The following is an 18091-nucleotide window of genomic DNA, read 5'->3' as shown; positions in this document are numbered from 1 at the left end:
AGAACGTAAAATCAACATTTGCAGAACACATCGAATGAATCAATTATAAACAGCAGTCCAGATTTATTTTTCGACCAGGTATTAGCTACTTTAGTTACATATTCAGTTATGATAACTTTTAAAAACAATTTCCCATGATTGCATTAAAGACTTTAGGATTTCAGACCATACGTCGAAGAGAACAAATCCTACACCGTTAATCGAGAAATCCTAATCATATGCAAACCGAATATTAATTACCGTAATATTAGATATCGGCTTTTCTGTAAATCTTTTTTTAAATTTAGTCATTGTTTGCATTGACCTTGGTATCTTCAGTGAAAAAGGCAGATTTAAAGCATTTAAAGACATTTATAAAATTCAAGATGTGTCAGTTGACTAATTTAATATACAAAATAAAATATATCATATGTATTATAAAAATGTTATAAGTAAAGTGAGCATTTCTTTTACAGTCACTCCGCTTACCCTTAGATGCGTAAAGCTGGCTCATTTATTTCCTAGAAGCCTTTAAGGTATTTTGGTGAATCAAGCAATTTTCAGCTTTCAATAAAGTAACGTTCATGAATGAGACCACTGCTATTGAGAGAACGTTCTTGGAAGTGCGTAAATGGTATATTTATTTATATCCGCGGATGTCTTTCATACAATGTGAATACTTTCCGTGACAAAACATTTGGACGGCAAGAAACAGCTGAACCTGACAATTTATATTAAGAATACAATGGAAGAACCAAACCACTAAATCAACCACAATCATTGGTAAACGTTGAAAACACTATAACAAGGAAATTTCCAGTAAAATGTGGACAAAATGCAATTTATTTTAGAGCAATTTGCGATGCATATACATGTAAAAACAAACCTCATTGCATAGCAAGAATTCGGCCTCGGATTCGATTTCATGTTTGTACGGACTAAAAGTGGTTATTATTGTATATTCGTATAAGTGTTGATAAAACAACATCAACACAAACTAAAACTATATTACACAAATCGCAAGTGTTCATGTTAAATAATAAGTACATTAAAGATATGAACACTACACATAAACATCTTTCTAATCACATTCCTTTATTATTTTTTCCGTAAGTTAAGATTGTACGTGTCAAGTTAATCATTGATCCACTGTTCTCCGGGGAAACGAACTACAACCAATTTAAGAAGAACCTGATTGTGTTATGTTAGAAGCTTGAGACAAGGTAATTGCGTTACAAACGCGTCGTTCTGCACTTTTAGAATAACTTCAGAGTGTTTTACCCGCGTTAAACGCATATGTTTGTCAACAAACACAGATATATCATGGTTTACGTCTTCGAAATATTGCAGGTTAAGAGTCAGCGAGTGTTTGTACTTTTGTATTTACATTTCATTACACGACTTGCAGTGGTTGCTCTGCCATTAAAATGCCGGGGTCATGTTTGACCCCCTAGAATTGAATAAGCCGGCCATTTGGAACAAAAAATAGTTATAACTAGTAAATGTTATTTAAAATATAAAGAAATTTAAAAATATTATTTAATAACTGATTTGCTCATGCATCTACACTCTCTTCTGAAAGTGAGTCGGACAGTTTTCTAAATACATAGTAAGGTCTGCGGAAAATATCCTTGCCCCGTATGTACTGTTTGTAACACTTACTATCATGTACATTCAAAAGAAGTTGCACTATTAAAACAACGCACTGGTCTTATAAACCAAAAATAATTTGAATTCAAAGATGCTGTCTGTCATAACAGTATGTAAAGGAGGGCTGTAAAATTGTATCAATGCTGAATTGCTATTATTTGATGATCTACAAAATATATTAGTGGTGTTTTAAAGGTGACCTAAAATGTAAAACTTAAATGTCTCATTAGTTGAAGTTGTCATTTTGTTAAAGCTTATATTTGATATCAATATACTTTATAAATATGTATTGTAAAGTTACTGTCCTTTAACACAAACATAAACTTGATTATATACAAGTTTTTTATATAAGTTGATTAAACAATACATCCAGAAGGCCAATGCCCAATTGGACATAGTAAGCATTCAGTGTTTACAAAATAATAGTTTATGATTAAACAAATTAATAATACATTTCATTGCAACAATACATACATGTTTGATTAAATACTATGTTCTTATTGTACACATGTAATTAGATATGTGTAAGGAGCAATTTAATTACAAGGTGTGTGAAGATAAACAAACACGCAACATGGTCAAAACGTCATGTAATATGCCATAAAAAAATATAAAAATAATACATCAGTTTTGAGTTAAATAGTTGAATCTTATTTAATAGCTGTAAAACTTTTGTGAGGTCAAGTTGGTCTCTGGTTCATTTTATAACCACTCACGATGCCGCTTGGTAAAGGAGCCAATCAATCCGACACCTATATTTTACAAAGTAATTGAATAAAGAATTATTACAAATTGAGTTTTGCATTAACGTAGAAGTACTTGAGCTAACTCTATTTTCCGAGTGTTGTGTTCATTTCGTGGAAACAATGCCTGTTAAAGAACTTGTCAATCCCAGGCATTATGTATGCTTGAAGATATCCAATTAGTGTGAAACAAAAGTTCTGCGGGTCGTCCAAAATACATATTCTTCTATAAGAGTGATACAGAACGTTAACCGCTATGAAAAAGGAAATGTTATTGTAAACATTTTATGTTCGAACGTTGACTTATTAATTTTAAGATACGTATCCATATACCGTTAGTTCGTACCTTGTCTGAAAATAAATAATTGATATGAATATGTTGCATATATTCGCATGCTTAAACTGATACTATTAGTAATATATGATTTGTGTTTGCCAAATAAAGTGTGCGCTACACATATTGCATAACTTCTACGATGACGGGGCATATCCTATACAGGTTATTCATCGAAGAAGTTTATGGAAGAGGACCACATAATTACTTCCAAGAAATAAGGCTCAGACATTAATTGTTAAAGTGCAGAATAACGTTCCCTGTGTTTTCTCTCCATTCGGTATATCTAAACCAGGAGCTTCACATTGTTGATTATCCTATACAGGTTATTCATCGATGGAGTTAATGGAAGAGGACCACATAATTACTTCCAAGAAATAAGACTCAGACATTAATTGTTAAAGTGCAGAATAACGTTCCCTGTGTTTTCTCTCCATTCGGTATATCTAAACCAGGAGCTTCACATTGATGATTTATTTTTAATCTAAATCAAATAAAACGGGCTATGGGCCGAACCATAAATGCGTTTAAAAAAATTTTATCGTTGAAAATTAATTAAGAAACATACTTTTCATTGTAAATTGTACCATGCTTTGTGTTAATTCGTATTTTTAACCATACACACTATATTTATAAATATGAATATGATTCATATCTTGCCGAAGTAACGACTTGTGTGCTGCTGTCATGCTATTAAACCAAGCGCGGTAATTCAAATGGTATATATATCACATGTTCAAGTAATCATGGAAAGCATCGCATTTGGAGATGACAGCACACAATTTAACCGACAATTAGTACGCTTGTTGACAGATATGAACAATGATTTATCGTATATCGTATAACCTATACGCAGAAATATGTCCGATTAAATCGAATTATTGTCAATCAACTATTTCTAGTTTGTGGAATCTCAAGGCAATTAGTCCTCTGTTTGTCTTGGAAATAATAGCGGACATTTAATCATCCCTTTTTAACGCCTGCTCAATGCGGGCAAAAAATCATTATCTATATCGGCCTGGCAAATGATATGGTCTATTACTAAATAATAGACCTGTTTATTGTTGGGCCACTGCTGGGCTGGTTTTTCAGTTTTCTTATTGTTGGTGTTTTTTAACCGAAGTAGCGAATTTTACAGATTTAAAATTTCTTTCTCATTGTTATCTACACAAACAAAAGGTTGTAAATTTTCTCCTTTAATTATTTCTAATCTATTCTAGTAAACGTTTATTAAATATGTAAAATAAAGTTAAAAGCCGGTAGTTAAAAGGTGTTTCTTAGCAATTCTTGTGATATTTATGATGGATGCTGAGTTTACGGGCTGTAGTTTACGGATTTCTGTACAGTGGTGGGGAAAAAGTGGATCGGTCACATGGCGTCTGATCTAAGCAATTGTAGTAAGAGCAAAAACAATTTCAAGCTTTATGAGAAAACGTAGTTGATATGCATTCGTGTATTCAGTGAAATAAACATGTTATACTTATTTTCTGAAAATAGGCTAATATCTCACTGGCAGTAAGAGGGTAAATTTCAATCGAAATAAAGGAATTCCCGTGGCGTGTTAAACAAACATATTACTTTTGGTCAGCACAAAAATGTCAAAATATATTTAGCGTTATTATTCAATTTCTGGAGAGTGGGTTGCTTCAGATTCAATTAGGGCGGGCACTATGTTCAGGTTTATCATAAACACTTTAAATGAATGTTGGTTTTTATGTAGAAATAGTAAAAGGAACTTAATTGTGGCAATGCGGCAATAGTCGGTACTTACTGCAGTTAAGAGGTGGTCTTATGGCGCATTTATTTATAATTACCAAGACAGTTTGTTGAGTAACGTTTTAGTTCATATGCAATACATCTCTAAAAGGTTTGTTAATTATTATAGTGGGTTAGCTATAAGCCAAATATGGCTTTTTTCGGTATTTACTTATTATCTTTATTGTTTATTTTATTGCACACATGGAAACGCGAAACCGGAAAAGGCGCCGTCCGTCGGTCAAACGACACCAGCATCCCAGCCAAAACCTACCTGGCACCAGCCAACAACCCCGTCAGCTGCCTTCCACCCAAATGCCTGATCAGCTGCCTCCCAACCAACAGCCTGTCCAGCTGCCTCTCAACCAACAGCCTGTCCAGCTGCCTCTCACCCCCAGCCATCGACTCGGCCAATGGTCTTCAAACCAACAGTCCGGCCATCAACCCGACCAGCTGTACTCCAAGCATGCGTCCATCCGCCCTGCAGCCAAAGTTTTGGCAGTGGCCACCCGTCATCTCTGGCCCAGCTGGTTTCGAGGTTGGGGCATTTGGGCCGCTGGGTCAGCGTTGTTGGGTGGCCATATGGCAATCAGTGCCGGATGGACGCATTTTACCTGGCACATTTTTGGGGGAAAATATATATGATTTTGTTGGGAGTGCTGATGGCCGTCACCCGGAGTCAGCACTCATATACAATTTATTTGTGCAGTTAGTTATTTGCAGTTAGTTAGGGCTTGCCGTGTTCGCAGGTGACCCTTGCTGCTTGGAGTCGAGACATTATATGCCAGAACCATTTTTTATGTTTTTATGTTATAAGGTCCTTTAATAAAAAGTAAAAATTTAGTTGAGTTTATATTTACTGTGTGAAAAGGGTTATTCATCGGAGTTTTCATATAGGCTTGCCCATGTAATGCTAGGTGGCAGTTTGGGTTTAGTTCTTGGCCTCTACAATAATATGGTCTATTACTAAATAATAGACCTGTTTATCGTTGGGCCACTGCTGGGCTGGTTTTTCAGTTTTCTTATTGTTGGTGTTTTTTAACCGAAGTAGCGAATTTTACAGATTTAAAATTTCTTTCTAATTGTTATCTACACAAACAAAAGGTTGTACATTTTCTCCCCTCCCACCCAACCCATGTAGTTTGTTTTTACACAGTGTTGTTCTGTCACACTTTACTGCGTCCGTTATATATTTAAAAATTTGGTCAGGCTTAGGGTAAATATAGTTTTATTTTAAGTTTTATTTGCCTGTCCACATTAATTTTAATAACATAAGGGGAAACTGATTGTTTTCCGTACTAGATTTGGTTTTAGTATATTACATATTCTGCTGGTTTGAGTTGCGTTTTTCAGTTCGCCGTGTAGACGCAGAGTACCAAACGTCGGATACAGGTCGGTCACGACTCCACTTCCGATGGGGCAGTTCGGACACCTCGGGTTCGTCGACAGTCACTTGAAGTTAACAGTTCCTTGGCAATCAGTGCCGGATGGACGCTTTTTACCTGGCACATTTTTTGGGGAAAATATATATGATTTTGTTGGGAGTGCTGATGGCCGTCACCCGGAGTCAGCACTCATATACAATTTATTTGTGCAGTTAGTTATATGCAGTTAGTTTGGGCTTGCCATGTTCGCAGGTGGCCCTTGCTGCTTGGAGTCGAGACATTATATGCCAGAACCATTTGTTTTGTTTTTATGTTATAAGGTCCTTTAATAAAAAGTAAAAATTTAGTTGAGTTTATATTTACTGTGTGAAAAGGGTTATTCATCGGAGTTTTCATATAGGCTTGCCCATGTAATGCTAGGTGGCAGTTTGGGTTTAGTTCTTGGCCTCTACAATAATGGTTCCTCAGGCATGTCGAACTTATGGTCCAGGAACGATAAGAGTAATGAGAGAAAGATTATATTTAATATGTAGGTGTATAGTCATAGCGGCAGATTTATATTACATCTTATAAATATAGGATCTGGCACGAGTTGTCATATCATACCATATTTTATCAAACGAGTTCAGGAATTGTGTTAGTAAGCGATCCGTTGGACGTATTACATTGTAACTCTTTCATACAGTTTAAACAGTGGTTACACAACCGTGTTTAATCCAACATAAATACATCAAGATCTGTAATACTAAAATATTTCAGAAAACGTTCTCTGCTTTTAAACATACCTGGTATGATAATAGAAAGCAGTGGAATGTTTTCTCGAATACGTTATGGAATGAGTAGCGAAAACCCTGTATTGAAAACCCTGTATTGAAAACCGTTAAGCATGATAATGTGTTCCATATAATAATTCACGTGTTTTAAATTTGTTATTCATTTAATAAAATCACATAATACTCACTATAGCAGTATATAAAAAATCGGTTGATTGCTGATTAAGTTTATAAATAACATTTTAAAATCAAAGGAAAGTTGCATATCTCGGTTTAATATTTCAGAATGTTTGGATTATCTTTATACTCGCCGGCATTTCATTTCTAATTACAGACAGCCAATTTAACCGAAGAACAAACATGATTGCTTTATGTCAGCGACATGGGAACATGAGATTACGTTACGTTTCTCCCGAGATAACACAATTTCGCCTTTCAAATAGAAGTGCTGGATGTGAAATCGCGAAATAATATAATTTGCCAGAGCAGCTTGATTATTAAAATACAATTTAAGGGACAATTTGTTAATTTAAAATATCTACACAATTTATTTTCGTTGTATTCCCAAACTTTTCCTGAAATATGAGTCGTATCTGACATTCAGAGATGTAATCTGAATCTCCAGAATTACAACATAAAATCATTAGTTGCAAACGACTCAAAATTACGAATAAATTGTTGTTTCTGTGAAATAATATCTATTTATAGGGTAAGTTTTTTAAAAGTACTTCAAACGTGTAAGCTCGTTTTATACATCTATTTAGTTCAATACCATGCAATCTCAGAAGTCTTTTTAATCAATCGATAAGTATTACGGTCTTACTAGACGTAAATCCAAAAGCCGCGCGGATGAAACTATGGATGTGAAAAACCGAATCTGAGGAGCGCGTTGTTTTGTTATGCTTATTAGTGTTTATCCACTTCAAACATGTAATGTTCAACACTTTACCTTTTTCGCCTATAATAGTAAAGATCGTTGCGGCTCAGGTAATTGTTGAAATCAGTATAAAAACAATTGAACTTACTTGACATCAACCGATTTAAATGCACGAGTAAAAGGCATTTTAAGATTGTAACAAATTACACACCGACCGTGTGTTTTTTATACAAAACGAGCCATGCGTTTGATACATTCTCATTTACTGTGTAAATTTTTACGAATAACAATTAATGAATGCGAATAATTACATAAATTTTATGCGCTATGTTAAGTGATTAACACATATTTGAAATTATAACAGGTTTGAACATTCTATTGTGCAGATATAATTATTATCATATATCATCATACTCATTAAAAGGTATACCATTCATTGTGCGCAAGGCCTTATAAGCGCTCTAAACCGATACTAAGGAAAGAAAAAAATAGGTCGGCATATAAACAACAAGCAATATAAGATTTGTGTGTAAGCCATATGCCATAAATACTCGCTAAATCTTTAATTGGACAATAATGTAAAATAAAACTTAAAAATATAACAACGTCTAAAATCAGAGAAGCTTACACGACTATAACTTTATAATCCTAGTATAAACAGTTACAAATTCAGTTTATAACATGTTCCACTGAAAACACTGTGTGCACCGATAAATTATGCTTATGTTTGTCTCATCATTAACAACGACATGCTTAGTTTGTTCGACATTTATAATTGCATTGTCCTTTGAGCACGCAATTTTGCTATAATACTAAGCGAATGTGCATGTTTTACGTGTAAACAATTAGTTAAAACATTAACTCACATTAAAATAAAACAACACTGTCTTCATTTCCGAAAAACAACCATGGTTATTTTATAATCATATATTGTGAAACAGATATACACATTTTTATCTATGTAAATAATTGTATCACACAATAAAATACAAGTTTGTTAATGCATTACATTCTTTTGTATTTAATTAAATAATTGATTTATACTTAAACATTATACGTTAACATCGACACAAGACATATTGCATATACCATGTAAAATATTTACAACATCCATTGGAACGTTTCTGTTTGCAACAGCTGTAAAAAGTAAATGCTCATTGAAGCGAAAGCACTACATTGTGTCTTATCTTTAAATATTGTTTTAATATTTCGATCAGGACCAATTCTTATGTTTAATATTCTAGATTATCATATATTCTTAAAAACACTTTTTTGTTTTATGGATTTGTTTGACTCGAAAAAGACAAATATTATGTAATGAGAATTTTGGCTCTTTAATCATAACTATTATTGTTAGCAGTCTTTATAAAGGAATGTATGAAATGATAAACGATGTTTAAGGATGTCATAAACTTATTTATATAATGGAAACAACCACTTTTTAATGTTTCTTTTTTTTTTAATGTTCAAGTTGGCATTTGAAGAAGACAAAACGTCACAGATGACATGATAATTGCAGTACCATACAATGGCGTCGTTGCTAGATTACAACCGTCGTAGTCACACGTTTCCAAGCAACCGTCGATGTCCTCGAAGTTATCGTTACCTTTGGCATCGAACTCAATAAGTCCACAATGACTGCCCCAGTCAGACACTGCACACTGGCGAATCAAAATCGATGTTCCGTCCACTTAAAAGAGACGTGGAATTGTGACTAAATAACTAGCTACATAATTTTAGAGAGACCCAGATGACCTGCTTTTAAACTTCTTGTTGAAGACAATATTCATAATTATATTAAATGAAATATGATGAATCTTAATATTGAAATTCAATCGACTATGTATCTCCATGTGTCAGGCGAGGATGTTGTTTGAGGTGTACTTATGAATGTATAATATTGACTCATCGGTGCAATACGGTACCATATGACATGGAAATTAGAAGGCACATGGTGCCTTTTTGCACCAATAGGGCGATATGGGTATGTATCAAATGCATAAAAACTACTGATTGGAATTTAAACAAGTAATTTTGAAGTAAAGTATATCTTTCTGTCTTGAAATATAATTTTTAAAGACAGAAACTATCATATGAACACTATTAAACCGTTCTATTTAAGATGAGAGATCAACAATCAATATGTCTGTTACCCACTTATCCAGGCGTATATCGCGGAATCTTTAGAGATCGAAATAAAGTAATACTGGCAGGTATTAATCGATACTTTAAGGTTTAACCTGAAACAAATTATATATTCATCTATTAGTTCTGCATGTCGCTGTTACAAGTAAACCACGCTTTAACTTGAAATGAAATGAATATTTTAATTTAAGCACAGATTTCGATCGTTTTCATAATTGAAAATCAAATTTGTGATATCGAGTGAATTTGTATTTTGTTTTTGTTATATTGATATAATTATGTAATTTCAAAGAACTATATCAAAACGGTACGAAACGTTCGACTTGTCCAGTAGAACAAGTACAAATACGCAACAAAAATAACGACTCACTTCGTTTGCCCTTGAGTTTGATACAGTGACTGCCTTTCCAATAACCAGTCATGCAATCCCGGGCAATCAAGTGCTCAGTGGTGATGTCCCGAGCAAACACATCCTCACACTCCTGGTGGTCACCTTGGAGAGAGGCACAGTGGTAGCAGTCAATGGCGGCCGCTGAAAGAAACAAACAGGAAATCAATTTCCTGAAAAGCATTTTATAAGTCGAAAACATAGACTTAAAGTGAAAAAGTCATATTAAAGGCTCTGGAAGAAAAGTCCATTAAGTTTAAAGAGTTTTACAAGCAATCTTTAAGAATAAAGTAAAAATTAATAAAGTAAGAATTAAGTTTTCAAGCCAATATCAAATAAAGTATGTTGCAAGAGAAAGGTACATATTAGCATAATTACCACGGTATACCATAAGAATCTATAGAGATTACAAATATTGTGCATAAACGTCTTTCAAAATTCTTAGCCTCATGATTGTGATAGAACCAGATGACTATTTGTTATAAAATGAATTAAATATTGTGAATTGCAAATACCCGATATAATACAGACATTGCATCGCCAATGATATGATAGCTAATGTCTTTACATGTGAAGTTGATGTTCGCATTGTCTGTCAATTGTGTGAAGACCAAACAACATACACTTAAATTAGGTACTGACACGTCCAAATACATGTTTATTTCATATCATGAAAGTACTGCATATATTAATGAATGAAATGAATGTATAAAAAGATACACCTATTAAACGTGTCCAATGAAAAAGCTTTGTTTAAGAAGTATGCGTATGCTCTTTTTTCTGAAAGATAAATATTAAACTGTCTTGGCAAACTTGCTCAAATCTTTATGCCCAGTTAAATTGACGATCGATGAAGATACTTTCGTGAATTCAATGTTTTATTAAATAGTATTTAAATACTATTTTAAAATATTTGCGATGTATGTTGCATGTTATAAGAAATCACTTAAGCCTTCAAGTGAACGGGTAGTTACATGTAGTTTTGCGTCTCAGAATCTTGATCTTGCGGCTTAATGTTTAAAACTGGATGGAGTTGCCAGAGTCACATACTTTTTGTGATACAATAATACCGATTGCTTTTGTGGTTCGATAGTATATATAGTGATTTAGTAAACTGCTCAAACTAGAAACAATCTTAGAAGTAGGCGTATTTCCCAATCAAAATTAAACTTGCTTAGATGATCAGCTGGGAAAACCTATGGTTCCTCCATTTTGATGAACACATTTTCCAGTCAAGATTAATATCTGTACTAAGGACACAATATTTAAAAGAAAAACACACACAAATGCGAAAAAAAAATTCGGTTTCAGAGGTCTCGCTAATGTATAAACATCTTGGATTTGCATATGTGGCCTTGTATTTCTGGTGGTGTTAGGGTTTCTAAAAGTTATAACAACGGGCAAATTGCTGTATAATTGTATCAAATTCAATATAATACATGTATTTTGCATTTACGACACATAAACTATTTTTTGACAAGAGTTAAAAGTTTTCAGATATTTTGTTTTCTTTATCATATACAGTGGACTAATGCCTGTGTTGTGTGACATCATAATGTTGTGATGTTCATGCAAGTGCATTTTTGTTCGCAGAAATATATTTTTACGTGTTCAAGTATCTCTATGTCTTTCACTACAAAGGTACACGCGTTTCATGTCAATCTTAAACCATACGTGTGTAACATACGATGCTTTTGTTAGAAACATACGTTTGGCAAAGAAACAGATTATCACGTTTATGTGCGTTTACAGTTTTAATTTGCAAATATTTTGTTTCATTTCAATTAAGTCCGCATTTAAATTTTGTGTGAATGCAAAAGCTTTCGCAGATTCAAATATCCGATTTGCGACAAAATTAAACGCATATATGAATCTAATTCGTTCATTATCACGTGTTGTTAAATGGAATAAAACTGAAACGATAGATGTAATATGTGAAAATGTTTCTCTGTAAATTCTGCGGAAGAATTGACAACTGCAGAGCAAATGTTACATAATTATAAGTACTGTATACATTTATCTTCATTAAATAGAATCAGTGCAGAAGAAAATTCGTAGAAATTGTCACATAAATACTTATCAACATAAGGGATATTGTTTATGCGAACAGCTATATTATAAAAACACATATCTTTTCAACCAGAAAAAGTATGTTGCATTAACATTGATTTCAGTTTCTGTTTTTGTTTTACCGAACACGATGGGACGCTGGTTAATATAAATACATATTGACTGCGATTGTATTGTTTTTTCTTAGCGTCATTAATTATTCACAACATATATATATGTATACCGTGGCATGTTTTCGATGAATGGCACAAAATGTGAAATTCACGGATCGGCTGATAACACTTGGTCAAAATCGTACGTATAATACGTAAAAAAATAAGTAATAACTGCACTGGGCCAGCTCAAATTACATTACTGTAGTTAGTCAGAGCTAGTTAAGCGATGCATTAAGACGCGATTGCATTTAACTGAGCAGATTGAATATACAGTATATTGAAATCTGTACCGGAATATGTTAGGCTATCTGTAGTGATTACAGCTTTATTTGTTTGACCCTACATGTACATTGCAATACATTTACAGGGTAATCAGTTATAAACACTGCGCACTTATATGTTATTAATGTAAAATAATTTTCGGCTACAATTCCTAGAGTGTAAATCAAGTTTATATTTATTTCACTGATATAACTATATGTTTTTATTGTATGGGCGCTATTAATGTATTTCATAAATAACACATGGGAAAGTACATGATACAATGATTTTTGCTGACCTGATAATCTGTCCACAATTTTAACAGTTTATAGGTTAGGCATCATAAATCGTTGAGTTATCAAGCTATAGTTTTGTAGAAAATTAATTCAACCAGATAAAGATTGTTGAGTTGATTAAAGTGGAGGAGAAGTCAGTTTTGTTTAAACACGTTATTCGTTTTTATATCATTAAATTACATGCCACAGAATAAACGACGACTGTAATTAGACAATAATCCAATCATGTATTACACTAAAGATGTTTAGCTATCAAAAAAATGACAGATACCAAGACAATAATGGCAATTATCTTGCAATTATCGAAACTTATTGGCTGTATTGCCCACAATATATTCTTATTTTTACAAAAGGTCTAGTAAGACAAATGCGTCTTAAAACCTTGCTTATGAATATAACATTTAGGACCATTGTTTACAATGTGTGATGTTCTTCAAAGGTGTTCTCCAATATTGTTCATCGTAAACAAGTAGATCTGGTATTTTCATATGTGCACTCTCGGCAATCAGTTCAAGTAAGCCATTGCAAAACAAGTTGTAAACATGCAATACAAATGCTTCAAAAAGTACGTTATGTGTTAAAGCATACAGTTTCATAAATTAAGTAAGTAAAATATTCCCTATCGACCAAACCAATAATAAAAAAGCATACAAGAAAAACCATAGAATGAGTACGTTACAATTTGACATAATGCACCAAATAAACATAATGCTGTATGGTGAATTGTTACGGCTTTATTTGTACATACTACCTAAATTTCGTTTACAATACACGTGCGAGTACTTTAAAATATAAACTATATGTTTGTATGTTCCTAGTGAATAAGCTGATAATTATTCAAGCAAAATAAGATTTGTTTTAATTACAAATTGTATCAAAAATAAAAATTTCCTGTTCCACGACATGCATACGTTTTTATTGCGTTTTTTTGCTGAAAATACATGCATTTATTGAAAAAAAACGAGTATGGGAGATTGTTTTGAATACAGCAGACATAAAGAGACCGATACATCTATAAAAATGGATAAAATTTATCTGAAGTGCATCTCCAACAAGATTTAGCTAGGTAGGAATTTTGGTTGATTTATGGTTTATTGAAGATGTTGTTTTTGTACCTATCATTTAGGTATGATTACTAGGGGAAATATGATGAGGTATGTGTTTTGAAATAACTGCTCGTATTTTTACAAAATATTTCACAACAATAAGTTGCACTTGATGTGTCTAATACCATGGCAGCGTAATGAAAACGTTCATTAAAGACCAGTGTGTGCACACTAAATGCCCACGGATCTGTCCTATTTATTCGTTATATACTTGTTATAGTTATATTATTTAATAAAATTGTAAATGTTCAATCCAAACATATAAACCTTATCAACCAGAAGCACTCCTTGCGACATATTTACTTACCTATTTAATATGTAGATTGTTTGCGGCCAAGCAATGCTAAGTTAAACGATGATCAGCCTGCCCGTTGCATTTTTTATAATAAATAAATAACATACAGTGTAAGGTAAAGCGCATGCGCATGTTTCTGGGGAAGGCACACAACAGCAAAATGCAGGACATGTTATATCGATGTTGTTATTGGTAAGAAATGTTATTTATTAACACGCAAGTAAACTCATGGAATTGTTTCTTAACAAAGTAATTACTTTTATAAGTGGGTCAATGTTTTAAAATTATCTAATGCTTAATGTGCGAAAAGGGTTTAATTTGCGTTACATTAATTAATTATAAAAACGAGAATCCTAAACGAGAATTTGGTTGTAAAATACATACGCGAAAGTTCTTTCGATTGTTAGTTATTAAACAATCCATGGAGATTTGCGTTGACAAGTAGGGATTTCGTGTTGATAATAGATTCTGATCGCCGCATAATATATAACGCTAGGGAAACTCTTAAAGCGCATAAACAAATGTCATTGGGAATAATATTAATGAGGCAAAGTTCACTCGTTTACCGACCAGTTAATCTTGGACGAGATTAATATGTACATCATAATTGATCATGATTGAAAGAAGCAAAGCCGTAGTCTATACGCATTATTTAATACCATCATGATTTTTAAAAGGTTCAAATGTTAGATCATGGAGTTATTTTTTCTTAAAGTTTGCCCTCGTTATGCACGGGTGTGTATATAGTATATGTTCATTCACATTTTACGACGACTACTATTATTTTAACTCCGGATCATAAGTATATAGAACATATATGACAAATGTCGAACAAGCGCAATACATAGACCGAATTCAATGCGTTTGTTTTTTTGTTTTGTGCTAGCTACGAAATCCTTGCATAGTTAATGATAGTTTTACTTATTGTCTGCTAGTTCAATGAGACTCCAAGTTAACACTACAAGGTACATGTATCTCGGACCTTTGTCAAATACTTTATATTGCAGTGTTTCAAGTTACCAGCTCAGGTCGTATGTTCCAAATTTGTATCGAGAATATAATGCGAACTTGTACGGTTAATGCTATTACTATGTTGTGTATTATTAAAGGTAAAATCACATTCAATATCCAATGCTTGTTTTTATCATTGTCGTATCGATCAAATACGCACGGTTCTGCAATAAGATCACACGATCGTGAGTTTGTTTTATAAAGGGAGCAATCGAAATGAAATGTAAAGTAATATTATGAGTTATAACAACTGGTGAAATAGGCTCGACGACTTGTGATACGGTTCCTTTTCTGCTAGTGCAGCTGCATGTTCAGTTTTTAGATAATCATTAAATTATTTCATTTTCAGTGTTTCAATCCATACACATAACTATCAGGTAAAGCATTGACATTTGTTCTTTAATGTCTGAAGGTTAAATTTAAAACGAACAAATAATAACAACAAGACACCAATAAATTTGTTATTTCAATTAACAAAATAAAATTGCACATTATGTAGCACGCTATTTTGGTTTCTGAATGTACTTACCTGTATGAATTATTGCATATATAAATCCTAGTCCAACAAAGAAACACATTGTCCAAGACACGTGTCTGCCTTTGCGTGGTAAGCGTTTCATTTTGCACAATATACCTTGAAAACACGTCGCATAAATGTTTTGCTTGTCAACCGGAATTATTTTGATCATAATTTTCAACTGAACTATTCTTCATGTCTCCTTCTTTGTTTTGTATTCTGTTGTTAAATATAACAGTTTTAGCTCCCAATAAAAATACGCCATTTGGAAAATTCTGCCGTAATTTATAAATTGTTTCGCCGCACAAGTAACGTGATATAATTATGGTGTTTTCAAGCACGCAACACAATTCAATACTTGCATAGTGAATAAACCTAACCTCAACCAATCATTAAACGATATCTTAAAGTACAACATAATGCTTTAAACAATTCATTTCATTTACAAATGTTTTCTTTATTTTGTTAGAAAATCGCAATCAAGCATTGGGAATGAATTAAGTTATCGACAAGCGTTATGTATTTCATATGTAGAGTACGATGTAAAACACCTTGTGGACGCACGAAGACCGATATTTTTATCAATCATTTCTATTTCTGTGTACTGCAACCGATATTTTTATCCACACACAAATAGAAGTTTGTTGTTTCAACACTGTTCACTGAGACAGTTGGTAAAATATCACTTTTCTTAGTATAAATTATACAAAAATGTCCATTTCTAATATCTCCAATGATAAATACAATTTTCCGTTAATATACAGGTTCATACTCATTCAAAGGAAGTACACTCAAGGAAAAACAATATTTATTTAAAAACACCCAGAAAGAAGAGTGTATAGATAGCGCATTCGATTGTCATAGTTCATATGATACGCTCTTGCAAAATAGGTGGAAGATATATTCCAAATATTGATAAAACACCGCTCCTATTATCCCTGACTGTCGCAGCAGCTCGCCACAGCAATTACATTTTTGCGATTCTATGTCAGGCTATAGGCAACTATTAACATCGATGCATGCTCTCCATGTGGTACCATAGCACTCGGCTATATCTCGGCCTCACCGCGTAATTACATATTTTTTATTCCTATGTCATTTATCAACGAATTTAGCATTTCTACGAAGACCAACACAATCCCCGATGCCGTGAGAACATCAGTCTTTGTTTGGAAGCAATACAATCGCCTTGATAGTTCTATCTCTTTGCAATTTCTGGAACGGAAAGTCTGGCCTCCTGATTTTTTTCTATAAATGGTTTAATTCACGCTCTGTTCTTTGCTCACCAATAGCATAATTAAAACAGTGGCTTTTAATTTATTTATGAACGCCACGATAAGAAAGTTAGTGTGTGTGTGTAAAACTCACCGGATCAAATCCCGTCCTCGAGACTTAATAACCAGATGGAATGTCACAACATTCTTGTGAATTATTCAATCCAATATGGTCTGATTACGGTAAAAGTTTCAATGTGGCTAGCTAATGTATTAAGTTATCTGCTTTTCAAATCATCTTCACATGCGCATACTGGGTACTTCCCTGTCTTCTGAAATTAGAATTTTATTAAATTGCCTATCACAAGATGAAAAAGCAAGTACAGCGCCAGTGTAACTTGGAAAATAGTCATTCAAATGTTCATGTCAATTTGATCCTGTTCTTGTTTTGATTTACGAACATGAAAGTGTTAAAGATTGCAAAAAATAAAAACGGCCTTCCACTCGGTAGTTCATAATGCAGACCAAAATGTAACAATATAAAAACAAAATTCTTAAAGTGATATTATGGGCATTTTTTACTGTTAAATTGAGCTGAAAAGAATTAGTAGGTCAAAGAGTAAGTTAAAATGTGGTTACTGACCAGTTATCTGCAACTCATCTTGCTACCAGTTGTTTATAAAAAATATTTTACATAGGATATCTAACGTGACCCACCCAGTCCCGTAAGACGAAATGATCCTTAAAACAAAATTGTGTCTTTGTGTCGTATGAACGAATCTTCACTAAAACTAAATTTAGGTTCACATCGTATATGCATGACCAGTTGTCAAACGAAAGTACGGTTGATATTCAAGTGCATTATTTTTCTCTTTCCGGGATATTGTTTAAGTATGTTGATGCTGCATTAACAAATATAAGTGTATATGAAGTGAACACACCAAAAATAAACAACGGTTGCGATAGACACCTATAAACTGTTAGATGACCATAATATCACTTTATGTTCCTCTGTTTTTTAAATGTGTTTATGTTGTATTTTGAATATATAGATAAACAATAGTACACTATATATTATCTATAACTAACGTGGTATTCGTTTCGTGGAACAAATTATTACACAATCAATTCATTATA

At 33.1% G+C, this 18091-nt stretch overlaps 1 protein-coding gene and 1 long non-coding RNA gene across 4 annotated transcripts in view; one reads left to right on the top strand and one right to left on the bottom strand.

Moving 5' to 3' along the window:
- Positions 1-15938, bottom strand: part of LOC127868039 (uncharacterized) — a 68361-nt gene extending 52423 nt beyond the window's left edge. The window contains exons 1-3 of one of the 3 annotated variants that reach the window (XM_052409600.1): positions 15753-15938; positions 10012-10173; positions 8835-9186 (exon numbers count right to left, since the gene is read on the bottom strand). In XM_052409600.1, the coding sequence (XP_052265560.1) occupies positions 8963-9186; positions 10012-10173; positions 15753-15912 (546 nt within the window). In that variant the 5' untranslated portion in view covers positions 15913-15938 and the 3' untranslated portion in view covers positions 8835-8962. Of the gene's footprint in view, positions 1-8834; positions 9187-10011; positions 10174-15752 lie in introns of those variants that run through there. The other 2 variants (XM_052409601.1, XM_052409602.1) reach the window with 2 other exon arrangements.
- On the top strand, positions 3742-6192 carry LOC127868042 (uncharacterized). The gene is made up of 2 exons (XR_008043859.1): positions 3742-3885; positions 5566-6192. It is a non-coding gene; the product is annotated as an uncharacterized LOC127868042 (long non-coding RNA).
- Positions 15939-18091: the final 2153 nt, after the last annotated feature.

This window comes from Dreissena polymorpha, chromosome 2 (genome assembly GCF_020536995.1).
Source record: "Dreissena polymorpha isolate Duluth1 chromosome 2, UMN_Dpol_1.0, whole genome shotgun sequence".
Classification (NCBI taxonomy): domain Eukaryota; kingdom Metazoa; phylum Mollusca; class Bivalvia; order Myida; family Dreissenidae; genus Dreissena; species Dreissena polymorpha.
This window is presented reverse-complemented; position numbering and strand designations above follow the sequence as displayed.